The sequence below is a fragment of the Mycetomoellerius zeteki genome, unplaced genomic scaffold (assembly GCF_001594055.1).
Source record: "Mycetomoellerius zeteki isolate Tzet28-1 unplaced genomic scaffold, Tzet1.0 scaffold114, whole genome shotgun sequence".
Classification (NCBI taxonomy): domain Eukaryota; kingdom Metazoa; phylum Arthropoda; class Insecta; order Hymenoptera; family Formicidae; genus Mycetomoellerius; species Mycetomoellerius zeteki.
The window spans coordinates 2,441,460-2,455,100 of record NW_017256062.1 but is presented as its reverse complement, the minus strand read 5'-3'; the positions used below and the strand labels follow the sequence as shown (position 1 = coordinate 2,455,100).

General features: G+C 37.6%; 2 protein-coding genes across 3 annotated transcripts; one reads left to right on the top strand and one right to left on the bottom strand.

The window, feature by feature from the left end:
* Positions 1 to 363: 363 nt before the first annotated feature.
* BI-1 (Bax Inhibitor-1) lies at positions 364 to 5,506 on the top strand. Its single transcript, XM_018457844.1, has 4 exons — positions 364 to 699; positions 3,311 to 3,612; positions 4,264 to 4,589; positions 5,148 to 5,506. The coding sequence occupies exons 1-4, from the start codon at positions 650 to 652 to the stop codon at positions 5,181 to 5,183; spliced, it is 714 nt and encodes a 237-aa protein (XP_018313346.1). The 5' UTR covers positions 364 to 649; the 3' UTR covers positions 5,184 to 5,506.
* An 84-nt stretch (positions 5,507 to 5,590) lies between these two features.
* Positions 5,591 to 12,310, bottom strand: LOC108728963 (RNA-binding protein cabeza). Of its 2 annotated transcripts, none has more exons than XM_018457833.1 (8): positions 12,064 to 12,310; positions 10,902 to 11,238; positions 10,571 to 10,642; positions 9,202 to 9,230; positions 7,428 to 7,564; positions 6,672 to 7,015; positions 6,155 to 6,430; positions 5,591 to 5,981 (listed from the first exon to the last, which is right to left on the bottom strand). In XM_018457833.1, the coding sequence occupies exons 1-8, from the start codon at positions 12,074 to 12,076 to the stop codon at positions 5,942 to 5,944; spliced, it is 1,248 nt and encodes a 415-aa protein (XP_018313335.1). In that variant the 5' UTR covers positions 12,077 to 12,310; the 3' UTR covers positions 5,591 to 5,941. The 2 variants fall into 2 exon arrangements, with proteins under 2 accessions (XP_018313335.1, XP_018313326.1); XM_018457824.1 differs by having other exon boundaries at positions 9,202 to 9,233; positions 10,571 to 10,640; positions 10,903 to 11,238.
* Between the last annotated feature and the right edge of the window lie 1,331 nt (positions 12,311 to 13,641).

Here is a 13,641-nt window from a genome sequence, read left to right as displayed (position 1 = left end):
AATTACAAGACGTACATTGGATTATAATAGAATTATATATTGACTTGTGAATAATTCTAACGAATTGTCGACAAGTTAATCGGAGTTAACTTTAATCTCGATTCAACTTACTCTTAACCTTTTTTTAATATATGGAATTAGAAAAAAAGATGAATAATTGGTTGAACCGATATTAAAATTGATTAAAATTAAACAATATTTGTACAAATAGATGTAAAGGGAACGTTCCATTTGTTTTTGGGACACTGTATAGCGCGTTTGAGGCTGCCGCCATCTGGCGGCGGCGCCGCGCGATCGGCGGGAGGGGGCTGACGGCGCGCATGACCAATCGGTCGCGTCCGTTCTCTCCTATCCTCGTCTGCCCCGTCGGCTGGCTTCTACGCGTAGGAATACCACTGACGTGTCCTCGCACGGAGATCGACTACGTACGTGCGTGTAATTCGTCGACTCGCCTCGCCGATAATCTTCGCCTTCCCCGCGTGCATAGAATTAGCCGGGCAATATCGCCAGTCATTGAGTTGCAAGCGAGCGGAACGTTCCGTGCAACGCGTTGATCGTCAGTGATCAGGACTAGTGAACCAGCCCAAAGAGAGACGAGAGAGCCACAACCCCGTTTGAGCTCCAGCGAGTCGAAAGTGACGGCAAAATTATGGCAGCCCTGAATCTGAATGCTTTCTTCAATTCCTTCAGCAGCACGCTGTGAGTATCACGTTCGCAAACGAATGGACGGGCGACATAATCGGGAACACGGAAATATGTTTGTGCGTTTCTCTCTCTCTCCCCCCCCCCCTCTTCTTCCTCTCTCTTCCTCTGGAGGAAGCCTACGAGACTTGGTCCCGTGACGCAATTTCGCAATCACAGGGACGATCCGTCCTGTTCTTTTTATCTCCATATCTTGTAGAAGAACAGCGTTTATCATAATACATAATCATACGTCGTGTCGTCACGTATTCATGCACGATGTCATGACCTTCGATAGATGTTCGGTAGGTGTTCTGGAATGACGACGGACGTCGTTGGTCCGTAGATAACGCGACGTATCTGCGTCCATGTATAGTGAAAGCGAAAGACGCCGAAAGTATGACATCGGAGAGATTTCGCGACTTTCTTCGATGACAATACCGATAACATCCTCGACGGGAGAGAGATTGATTTCAGTTCCCTCCCCACCTCATCCAACGTTATTAACGTTGCGATAAAGTTGAGACACCCTGTATAGAGTTCTTTTTTTCCAGATCCATACGTGTTGTTTTTAGCCCGTTTTGCGTCGTGCATTTTGCACTTGGAACGACAAGAACCGACTTCGATCAAACTCCAATTGCCATATCGGCGATTAATTTACAGAGCCATACTCGCGCTACTTCATCAACGTGGATGGAATTATTGATTTTTTGTTGTTTTTAACGTAAAGAGCCAGTTCGAGGTCGAATTTGTGTAGTTAAAGATTTTGCCTCGGGCAAGTCTTTTGTCCGATTTCTACTAATATTTGGATTAATTTTAATTTCGGTTCAACTTGCTCTATGTTTGTGTCTTCTTTCTGTCTCAAATTCTTAGAACTGAAAAAAAGTAAGTTGAACCGTGATTAAAATTAATCTACAGTAATAAAGATGAACATCTGTTATGGGGTTGAACTAATTTCGGATATCAAGTTGGTCAAGATTTCGTAAATTTGATTATGGAAAAAGGAGGGACAGAATAGACAAAAATTTTGAGAAGAAAAACATTCTTCTTGGAAGAATTTATGGAATTAATGAAGAGAGGGAGAGGGAAATGACACAGTGAGAAGTATTTCCGGTTTCGAGAATGTTGTCCAATTGGGTCGGTCCTTTACATCTTGCCCTGTTCTATTGTCTATTTATATTAAATCTGTGATAATATCTACGTGAATTGATAGTGCCTCATTTTTTGAGGATGATTGACTAAACTTTTTTAAGTATTTTTAGCTATTTTAGATTGATTTTTCGATGCTTGTAGAATTTTGTTGATATGGATAGAGTAATTGGTTTTTTATTGATCTGTGTATTATAATATATTACTGAATGATTAATCACAGACAACGAATTATGTATTATTTATTTAATCTTAATCCTTACTTTGCGGCTTAAGATGGTGGTGGTTTCCAGACGTTTCGTATTTTACATTTCACATCGATGTATACTTTTTTATATATATTACATCGCGCTTTTATATTTCAGACGAACAAAACAAACAGAACTAATTTTACTTAACTAAATTTACTTTTTTTATTCTGTGTGTAAGCTATTTTATATTATTCAATTTTATTTAATCTGTATAATCTATATCTTTGAAAAATAATAGTGGACTGAGAGACATTTGTACGAACTATGTGAAAAATTTCTGCAAAGTTAAACTGAAACTTTTTTAAATTTCATTTTTCGATATTAAATAGTGAATCATCAAACTATCGAACTAAGCAAATTTCTCTGTTTATCTATTTCTTCCCTTCTGCCTCCTTCCTGGCATTATTTATCTTCATTGTTTTCAAGTCTTTCCCTTCCCCTACAAACTAGTAGTGTTCCTATAATAGGAACACTACTACAAACTCTTCTTCTCCAATTCATTTTTGTCGCTTTACACTTCTTCAGAACATGGAACATATTTTCTTGTGCTACCTATCCTATAGGAGGCATATCCTATACCTCCTATCTTCCTTTGTTCAATACTAGGTCCCTTTTAGTTATGTAAGAAAACTTTCAGACAATTCTATCGGTTGAATTAATCACAGGTTGATTAGCGAAGCCGCTTTTTAAAAATATGGTTAACGATTGGTATCATCAATGAAGTGACGCTGCAACTGAATTTTTTATAGTTAAATACATCGCAAGTGCGTTGATATAAATATTTTACGAATGGCCTTGAATCAACTTTCCAGGCAAGAAATAAAAGAGCGTCTGAAAAAATAATGAGTCGCCTTATTTTGTATAATAAAATGTGTTCCGAGACCGGGACTGCATACGGAGAGAAACGTAGAGGCAGAAGAGAAAATTGTGTTACGCTATTTATAGAATTAGATAAACGAGTGAAAGATTTGTTTTCGAGTAATAGTTTTGAAACATAAATCTCTATCTCTTTGTGATTTACAAAGAGGTTGAGTTTCATATAAGGTCAGAGATTCATATTTCAAAACTATTCTAGTCTATATATGAAAGATAATCCTGGCAATGCATTCTATAGATGTAAATGAGATGTTTCTTTTACAGCATCAGAATATATTCGCAGAATTATTTTAATAAATAATTTATATTATGAAATGAAAAGCGAATTAACTGACAGTAATGACTGTTTTCAGAAATGCACCAGTCAGGCAACACTTAAAGAATGTGTACGGTTGTCTGTCCCTGTCCACCGTGTCAGCGGCTGCTGGAGCTTACGTACATATGTACACGCAATTCCTGCAGGCCAATCTGCTAACGACTATCGGCACCCTGGGCCTCCTCATTGCGCTGATGACAACACCCGACAATGGCAAAAACCAAAAACTGCGTCTCGGCTACCTCCTGGGATTCGCATTCCTATCCGGTCTTGGTTTGGGGCCCTTGCTCGAGTTGGTGGTCAGCATAGACCCGAGCATTGTAATGACAGCATTGGTTGGTGAGTCAATCGTATTGATTTAACTATTTTGCGCTATTTCCAGCATTTTAGCTTCCATTCGTCTTGAGATAAGGCACTGCCCACAATCGATTACATTGATTCGAAATTAATCAACTTGGTCTAAAGTTCAAGTAAAATTGATTTCGCCGAAGTCCACTTTTACGTACACGAAATTTGAAAAACAAATCATTGAGTTACGAATTTCTGTATATTTATAAAACATTTTAAAAACGGTGATACGTTAGAGATAAGATACGTTATAGAATAAAGATACGTTAGATAAATAATCAATTAAGTCAGTGATGCGCAACCTACAGTCTACCTGAGAATTTTTTGCGCTCAACCAACTCGCAGTCGAAAATATAAAATCATATCTTTTTTATTTTATGCAAACGATATAAACACACGTGTTCGAAAAATTTTATCTAAAAGTAGCTTTCTGAAAATGACCTTTAAAAGATTGCGCATCATTACATTAAACTATCACGAAATGAGAATATCGATCATAATATCTAAACTATCTACTATTTATAAAAAAGAACTTTAGAAGAAGCGTTTATTTCACTTAGAACAAATACAGATGTTCTATATACATATTTTCTATGTTAATATGATTCGATGTACAATAATTGTATAATAAAATGTTTACAGGCACGACCGTCGTCTTCGTTTCCTTTAGTATTTCTGCGCTTTTGGCTGCACGTGGCCGTTGGCTGTTTCTTGGTGGCACTTTAATGAGCATGCTGAATGCTATGTTCTTGTTCTCCTTCATCAATCTGTTCTTACGCTCGACCTTCCTCTATCAAGCGCACCTGTATGTGGGATTGTTCGTTATTTGCGGCTTCGTTATTTACGATACGCAACTGATCATCGAGAAGTATCACATTGGTAGCAGGGACTTCATCATGCATTCCTTGGATCTGTTCATCGACTTTGTAGGTGTTTTCCGACACCTCCTTGTGATACTTACGCAAAAGGTAAATACCTGAATTAACTATTACTTTGCAGAGATATCTCTTAAAAATTACTGCGTAATTTTTCGCTGATGATACGAAAGGAATTTTTAGCAGGTTTATTTCTTTAATTTCAAAACAATGGATTATTTAGGATATAATTTTTATTGGTTTAAAATATCTCGTGTAAAAGCAAATAATACAAATTAGAAAGGGTAAATCGATACTGCTGTGTTGTCGGTGTTTACGGGCTCGGTTTGCGCCGACACTAAGTAGATTAAAAGATCGATCGAGCGTTATAGCGTTGAAATAAAACATGATGTGGAACAATATGAAACGTGGAATAATGAAAAAAAAGATCGAGATATTTTTAATGGTATAGAAAAAAAGCACTTAAATTGAAAAAAAAAATTACGCGATCTTTAGTTTGCATTTTGCATATTAAACAAATATTTGGATGCATATTTCGTTACGAATAAGAGAAACAATCCCTTTAAAAAAAATTGAATTGCACAGTTAGAAATATATATTAATTTTGAAAATTTTTGCAATTTTTATATTTGATTTTTTCCCTCGTTTTAGGAACTGTCTAAGGATTCACGCAAGCGTAAAGATTGAGCGAAAACAAGACGAGTAATTGCGGTGCATTCAAGTAAATCCATAAACTAGAGGTCTTCATGTAATCTATCCATCCCTAGGTATCTGTGTACATATACATACCGGAAAAAATTATATAAATACCGATATACACCACGTCATATACGTATATACGCATAACATCTCTTTAGCGCGAATGCGAGACTATACAAATATATATTTACTATATTAAAAAAAGAGGAAAATGTTAAATACAGTTCGTTTACTATAAATAAAATCGGCTTCTCTTATCTCCGATTACAGATGAAGACATGTCGTAATTTATTTTGGTCATGTCTCTGAGTTACAATTCTCCATCAAACTTGTATACATATATATAATATAATATAAATTAACTGTGTATTATATTTTCAACTTTCAATAAATGAATTTTCCCAAATTTTTCCATTTTTATTTCATATAAATTTCAAGTGGGATGTGGGGGTAATTAAATAAGTCGATCGATTCGATCGCATGTTTATACATTTAGGTGGTCTTATCTATATTATCTATTTGAAAATTGATTTTATACGAACATAACATACATATGTGATATTTAGTCTTCTGGTGAATATAAAAAGATCACGCAAAAAGAAAGACAATAATACATGTCGCATACATAGAATAAAAAATGACTGCTTCCATTCTGCGAAATGTACAAGCGCTGACAGTGTGTACAATATGTGTACAAGTTGTTTATAATAATGGTGGACCAATCGTCGATATTTCTCAAGATGACATTAGTATGGTCGCTGGCGATCCCTGTCCCTGTCACCTCGACTAAAACAAAGTTGAAAATGGACGAGTAACAATTAATATATTCAGGTTTATGTCTGTGTGAAAATACATTTGTCGACGTGAACTTTGTGCCCCCCTTCCTCAACATATCGACGAAAAGTAAAAGTTTGCGAAGAGTTGAGGATCATATAAGAAACATGAAGGGTAGAACCTACCCGCTGCCACCCCTCATGGGACCGCCTCGTCCACCACGGCCACCTCCCCCCCAAACCCCCCCCCCGCCTCTGCCACCTCGGTCACTTCCACGTCCACCTCGATCGCTCCTGAAACCCCCTCTGCTTCCGCGGTCGCCACCACGGCCACCACCTCCTCTACCGCCACCACCACCACCGCCACTGTAACCGCCGAGGCCTTCCGGTTTCGCGCTCTTGCAGAGATTACACTGATCTCGCCACGCGAAATTCGTGTTGCCGCAGTCGGGATTGGGACACCTGTTTCAAGATATTTTTAGTTTTGTCACCTCTATCTTCCTCAAGACACAAACTTGTTTCAATATATAATATGCTGAGATATGAATATATATATAAACATATATCTACATATATGCGCGTTGAATATAGAATGAGGTCGGAAATAGAGCTTTAAGAAACACTTGCACGGACACCCAAAGCGAATACAACCGTAATCGGACATATTCATTTCCTTGAGAGTATAATATAATTTTATATTCACCTCCAGTCGCCTCCGCGGCTGCCACTATCACGACGATCGTCGCCACCGCTTCCGCGATGATGATCGTCGCGATCACCGCCTCCACCACGACTGCCGAAACCACCACCTCGACCTCGGCCACCACCGCCCCGACCACCGCCCATACGGCTACCTTGCCAATTGCTCTTGTGCTGGGCCATTTGCACCTTTATTGTGCTGCCCTTGAAGTCCTTGCCATCAAACCAGCTGATAGCTGAGCGCGCGGCGTTTTGATCGTCATACGTGACCGTCGCCTCGCCCTTCGACTTTCCTGTGTTCTTGTCTTTGTACATCCAAACTTTTGGCTTGCCTGTGCGTTTATCATGCTGCAAACATCAAGTTTTCGTTAAACATTTAGATGTGATTTGATCTCATTATCGCTCTCTTTCGTACTTCGCATTTAATTCCAAACATTCGGCCTTTCATTCGAGATAACATTGCATTGGAGATTAGATTAGATTAGAGCTTCAAACATAGATATGTGGTATAAATACTAATCTACATATCGCTCATTTACTACGATACAACTCGAAAAACAAAGTTTTCTAAAAAATGAGTCTGAATGTTTTGAATTATTAAAAGTAACATTAATTTTGGTAGAGGAATACAAATTTTTTTCAAAGTATATTTCTTTTTTCTTTCTTTTCGTTCATTTTCCTGTAAACAATTCTAAAATGACCATTTTTTAGTTATATCGTTGTAGCAAGCGATATTATATATGTATGGAAAAATACATACTTTAATAATACCAATCGCTCCAAAATGTTGACAAATCTCTTCTTCGGAGATTGATGGATCCATACCGGATACAAAAATAGTATCCTCTTGTGTAACCATTCCGTCGCCGCCACCGCTGTTACGATCACCGTAGCCCCCTGCAATGGACCGAAAGTAATGATTCGTCGCACAGAAGCGTTTAAGATAATTAAAAAAATATTCGCGTATCTACCGACCCTGGAGCTACTACTTTACTTCGTTCTACTTTAAAAGATACAAGGAAAGTGTTTCGGCTGCGCCTCTCTTTGTACTTTTTGGCTTGCGCAGGAGCTTGGAAACACTGTCCATATATCTTTTTCGGGTTCATCACTTCTCAGTAAAAATTATGAAATCGTATATTCAAAGTTATCGTATTCCCGATGACACAACATTCTTAGTAAGGAACAACGGTCGTTTATTTTCGAGATGTTAGTTACCACACATTTTTTAATAGCCTCTACGATCTTGATTGCGAAGGATTTCTTGCCATATTTTTTTTTTTAAACACGAGCAGAAGCGGAAAACAGATGACCAGTTTTCGTTTGGGTAACGTTCTATTTATTCGGAATTTGAGAGTTTACAAGTAATAAATTGTATATACCAGCAAAAGCAAGAGACGTTCTTTTCTCTTTTGTGGTATTAAAGGAGGCTTATAAAGTATATTTTAACAACTAAACGTATACACACATCTACGTATATCCTTATAACGTTATCACCCAGCATATTTGGCATAATTATTGCTACTCATTACACATGTTTTTTCCACTTCTTTTTTTTCTCACGAGGTCTTAAAAGGAACGCACAATTACATTCAATAACAATTTCTCACTTAGGTACCCATTTTTCTGCATAATTTCCGTACTTCGAATTACGTTTGCAGTATGCATCGTAATCTCCCTTCGTATCGTGTTATTTATAAAAACGTAATGCATTAGTAGCGGTCTAATATTCCCATTAACACCTAACGATACATATAGAACACAGGGTTGCAGCTGAACATACAAAAGGGCTGCAACATTATTTCTTACCCTTGACATTTAATCACAGAATCGGCAAGTAGCTCACCAGCTGCCTTTTATTTACTCTTCTCGCGCTTTGTACGTTTATATGCATTTGAAAATGTATCGACCATATCAAAAATCAATCACGATCATCGTGCAACTATTGTTCTATTATCACTAATGTTCACTTGCAATACCCTTTTTTTTACCTTTTAGGAACCTTTCGACCTTTTAAGGGATTTCCCAAAATAGTTTTCCTACTGCACGACGTCATCGAGGACATGCACAGTGCGGAAATCGGTTGGGTAACGACAGTCTTATGGAATGTACGAAAGATCTAATTTTGGCAGACGCACGGAGATGTCCTACTCTTGTAAAAAAAAAAAAAAGAAAAAGAAAGTCTTGCTTAACACGATAATAGAGGAAAACGACATCCGTGCGCCAGATTCGTAGGATAAAAAAAGCAATTGGTGATCGTAAAATGCATTTGGTCTTTTTTTTTCAATGATACATCTACAGACAGAACGCGAACGGTTTTATATTTCATTCTCCTCCGTTCTCGCTTTCAACGATAAATTCGCCGTGCGAGTGTGAGATTGAGAAACATCGCACGCTATTTACTGCACTACCCTAACAATGTTGCATAGCAGCCCTTTCATATAACACCGAGTAACCGAGTATTTAAGATTGTAAATAGTAGAGTGAAAGCTAGAATATTTAGCACCAGACTAGTACAAACAGTCTGGTGCATTTACCTTTGTTATAACCACCACGGCCACCGCCACTGCTAAAACACAGAAGCAGATATACCAATGAGTTGACTCATGGAGAGACTGTGATCGATCGATCGATGCATGGCGAATCGTATGTATGCCGCTCGCCACCTTTCTTCTTGATTGATGTACCTATTTGTCTAAATGTCTGTACAGTCATACCACATCATGATTTACATTAGACCGTTCGTCCCGCCGTTAAATCACGTCCGTCAGTGTCATTTAGCATGCAGATTTAGAGAAATTTGTATACAATGTGAGAAACGACGACAAACGATTAAATCGAGAAATAAATCGGAGTATTTTGATCGATTCGACATAACACGAGTCTCGAGGAAAAGACAAATCTCGATAAAAGCATGCCTAATTTCTACTTGAACATATATATATGTATATTACACAGATATTGTCATTTTTTAAATAAATAAAAAAAAGGTAAGAGATTACTTGTGATTAAAGAACTCTTTGACGGAAAGGAATATTGTTAAGCATTCGCTGCAACTCGCCGTTGATTCGTTGCAGATTGGGACATAGAAATTTGTAAGTACACAGTATAATCGACGTGTTTTGCTTTTCAATTTTTGTTCGTGATAGAAAAGAAAAGTATTTCGGAAAATACCTGTTTAAATAATACCAATGCTAGAAGCGACGATATACATACAGTAAAACCATGAATCGCTTGAAGGCAAATAACATATGGAAAAATACAATATACGGTTCCACCTTTTTCTCAAAAACTTGTTTCTTTTTTTAAAATATGGCGTATAATAGCGGTCAAATAAGGCAATATTTTTCTGTAATCTCTTACGACAGACTTTAAGTACCTTAGTTGCCTAATCATACATAATACACCTAATAATACAACAGTGGCCCCAGTGGCGACATCAATCGCTTTATAGTCTAATCGACTTAAGACCTTTGCATTTAGCTGCCACATAATATGTATATGTCGTGTACATGTATGTATGCATGTATGAACGTGAATGTACGTTATGCGTTTGTTGACATTTCAGAAGCAGCGAATAGTGTCGACATTACAGCCTTTTTACGTCAATTGTCATATACTGTTTTTTTTACCTCTTTTTACCTCAGTTATATCTGTCTGTTAAACCTGTAGGCATACTTTAAACACATTAACGCCCAGTCGGGCATAAAACCGATTCGTAATGATTTCAACAAGTTTTCCATTTACTGGCGTTAAGAACATCATTGCATACCTTTAATTTTGCTTCGGCAAAGAATGCTTACTGAATGTGGTGGCTGTTGATTTTAATTTAACACACCGGAGTTCGTTGCTCCGATTATTCGCTTCATTATGCATATTATATAAAGATTTAGAAAATGAACTTACTTATAACCACCGCCGGAGCGATCTCCGTAACCGCCACGGTCGCTGTATCTACCGCCTCCACCGCCACCTCCTAAAACATATATACGATAAGAATAAAGTGCGAACTGTAAAAGAGAAAAAATCAAGAGAGATTATTTAAAATAGTTCACATGTAATTCTAAAAACTCTTCGTTTAATATTGTTTAAAGTAGTTTAGTTGCAGAATAGTAGAAGTTTTTGATATAACTGGTAAATTATAAAAACTGAGAGGAAAAAGAAATGTAACAAAGAAGAAAAAACAAGAGGTAGAAGTCAGAATCTTTAGTTATAAGGAGTATGAAGAAAATATGAACCTCCACTGTAAGAACCGGAATTGCGATTATATCCTCCACCGCCACCTCCACTGTTTCCATAGCTGCTACCATAATTACTACTGCTGTCTCCACTGCCACCTCCGCTGTAGCTGTTTTGGCTGCTGTAGCTACCTTGAGTCTGCGATTGATAATCTTGACCGCTGGAACTGTAGCTGTTATAATTGCTATAGCTGCTACCAGAATTTGGAGGTGGTTGACTGTACTGATTGTAGCTACTCCCGCCAGTCGAAGGTGGTGGATATGATGTATCCTGACCAGTTGCAGGAGGTGGCTGACTATACTGATTATATCCCTGCTGTTGGTAATTGGAATACTCTGCAAAATTCAATGCAAATATTTTTTTAGCAATCGGAGCTCCTTCGTTAAGATCTTCCAATATACTGTTGTAACATTTTATATACTGCTGCATAAAATAAAATTTAGTACCAGATCATTAATGTTTTATGATCTGTTCTTTTCAGTTAAACTTTTTGCACCATTTATTTTTCTATGATATAGAGAGGAAAAGAGATAGATAGATAATGGCATTTATCAATATTCTCCCCTAAGAATATAAAAATGACAAGTAAAAAAAGACGATAGCACAAAATAATATCTACAAAATAAAAATAAAAAAATACCAAGATAAGAAAAAATAAAGGTAAGAAATATAATGAACACATTACAAAGAGAAGAACCATGCAAGAAGTTCAGAGAGAACAGATCTTTATTAACAATTAATTATGGATTTAAATAATTATTAGAGGAAAAATACATATATATATATATAGATATATATACTCAAATAAATTCATAAATATATTAATATATCCATTCAGGAAAGTCACAATCCCCACGTGTACAAAGATAATATTTCTCGCTCATTTTCGAATTCGCAAAAATCCAGCGGTCTCCTAATCCGCGAAAATTTCACTCCAGCGTTACTCCGGTGTATTCGACGCCTCTGTTAATCGCCATTTTCACTCGTAATCGACAAGACGATGTTGATCTCGACTTGCAACGCTGGTCTTTCCTCTCAGGTTCTTCTGGCTTAGGACTACGGTGCGCGTGGAGACGCTTCCCGAGATGGCTCATTATCGGTGCTCATTAAATCGTCTCGTTCCATAAATCGTGCAACTGTAACTTTATTTAAATACTCACGACTGTCCGTCATCGTGCCGCTCCTTTGGACGAACGATGAAGAGATACCGTCGACAGAGACGGAAAGACTTTTGCTCGAGCGCTTTGGACTCGCAGCAACTTGGATCGCGTCCTTCTCCTCGTTCGCTTCCTTCACAGATACTTCGTCCCTCACGGGACCGTCCTCGCTATTCAGTCACGCGCCTCGTATCTCCTTACGAGCTTACGAACCAAATTAGAATGGTGAAACGACACAGCTATCTTTCGCTTTGCGGACGGAAGCGGAAACGACCGGCCGGAAGTCCCAAGTGACGTTTTGCTCGCTTCCGGCTGAGTCGTCCAATGGGAGACGTCGTTCCCGAGGGATTTTTCGGCCGGAGTTCGTGTGACTTTCTTCTAGGAGGGGAAACGTGAAAAGATCCCTAGGAAAGAGAGTTTCTTATTGGCTGCTGGATGTCGATTGTAGATCGCGCCGTTTGAGTCATGCGGACATCGTGGAAACCAAAAAAGGGTTGAAAATAGCAAGAGAATTGAAAGCAACGAGAATTGAAAATGGAAATTTCCAGTCTGGAATCAGTGTTATTCCATTGGAAGGTTTTCCTTCATTTGGAAGGTTTAATCCATCGGAAGGTCGAAGGAAGGTTTTTGAAAATGAATGAACATGGAAAGCCTTTTACTAATAATGTAAACTACAAAATATATATATATATTCTATTCGGTGAGAGGAAATTATCGATCTGCGTTTCGAAACTTTACTCGAGTAACTAAAGCTGGTTCTACATTGATCGTATCGCAGCGTTGCAAGCGTGTCGCAAGCATTGCAGTCTAATCAAGGATGCCCTATGTGTCGTACGACGAAAATCGGATGCAGTGTGAATCCAGCATTAGTCGCGGTTGCTTTTGGTTGCTATACCAGAGGCACGCCAAAAATTGCCTTACATGTATTTTTATTAGGGGGCGAAGCTAAAGTGATTAGGGGGAGTCAAGACGATTTTTCCAAATTCAAATGTATTTGAATGTAAGCAGCTCCTGAGTTTTTATCAAATATGGGTCAAATTAATTTAAAAGGATCGAATTACTCATATGAGTTATTCTTTGCATAGCCATTAATTTTTTATATCTACATAAGAGTATTTTAAACAATAATAAGGAAGTCGATTTTTTAATGAAAAATCACTATGATTCCCCTTTAAAAATCATTACACTTTCTTACTCCTCTCTTTAATTTTCAAACATATCGATAGTTCGCGCCGTAAAATAGTACAGCTCTGATTGGTCAAGATTACGGACCTCCGCCATTATGCGCAATGGTTCATCTTATTTATTACACCAGGACCAGCCATATTGAATTTTGACGTCACAAGCGAGAAATGATGTCATAAGTGACATATTGATTTTTCTTGCATGTCATTTGTAAATAAAAAGAATTTGAATAAAAAACAGAATAATGAAATCGCTGTAAAATACTTGTAAAAATGGACCGAAACTATCTATATCCTTCCCCTCCCTCTGACAATCAGTAAATAGTCGAAAAAGGCTCATATTAAAATAGGCTATGCATGCACATAAAAATCAATAAACGCACTTTACGTGCCTTTT

Coding starts and splice junctions, on each gene's coding strand:
- BI-1 (XM_018457844.1), top strand. CDS start 650: ATGGCAGCCCTGAATCTGAATGCTTTCTTCAATTCCTTCAGCAGCACG. Junction 700..3,310: donor AATTCCTTCAGCAGCACGCT/GTGAGTATCACG, acceptor GACTGTTTTCAG/AAATGCACCAGTCAGGCAAC. Junction 3,613..4,263: donor TGTAATGACAGCATTGGTTG/GTGAGTCAATCG, acceptor AAATGTTTACAG/GCACGACCGTCGTCTTCGTT.
- LOC108728963 (XM_018457833.1), bottom strand. Junction 10,643..10,901: donor TCCGGTTCTTACAGTGGAGG/TTCATATTTTCT, acceptor TATATATGTTTT/AGGAGGTGGCGGTGGAGGCG. Junction 6,431..6,671: donor AGCCGCGGAGGCGACTGGAG/GTGAATATAAAA, acceptor ATCTTGAAACAG/GTGTCCCAATCCCGACTGCG.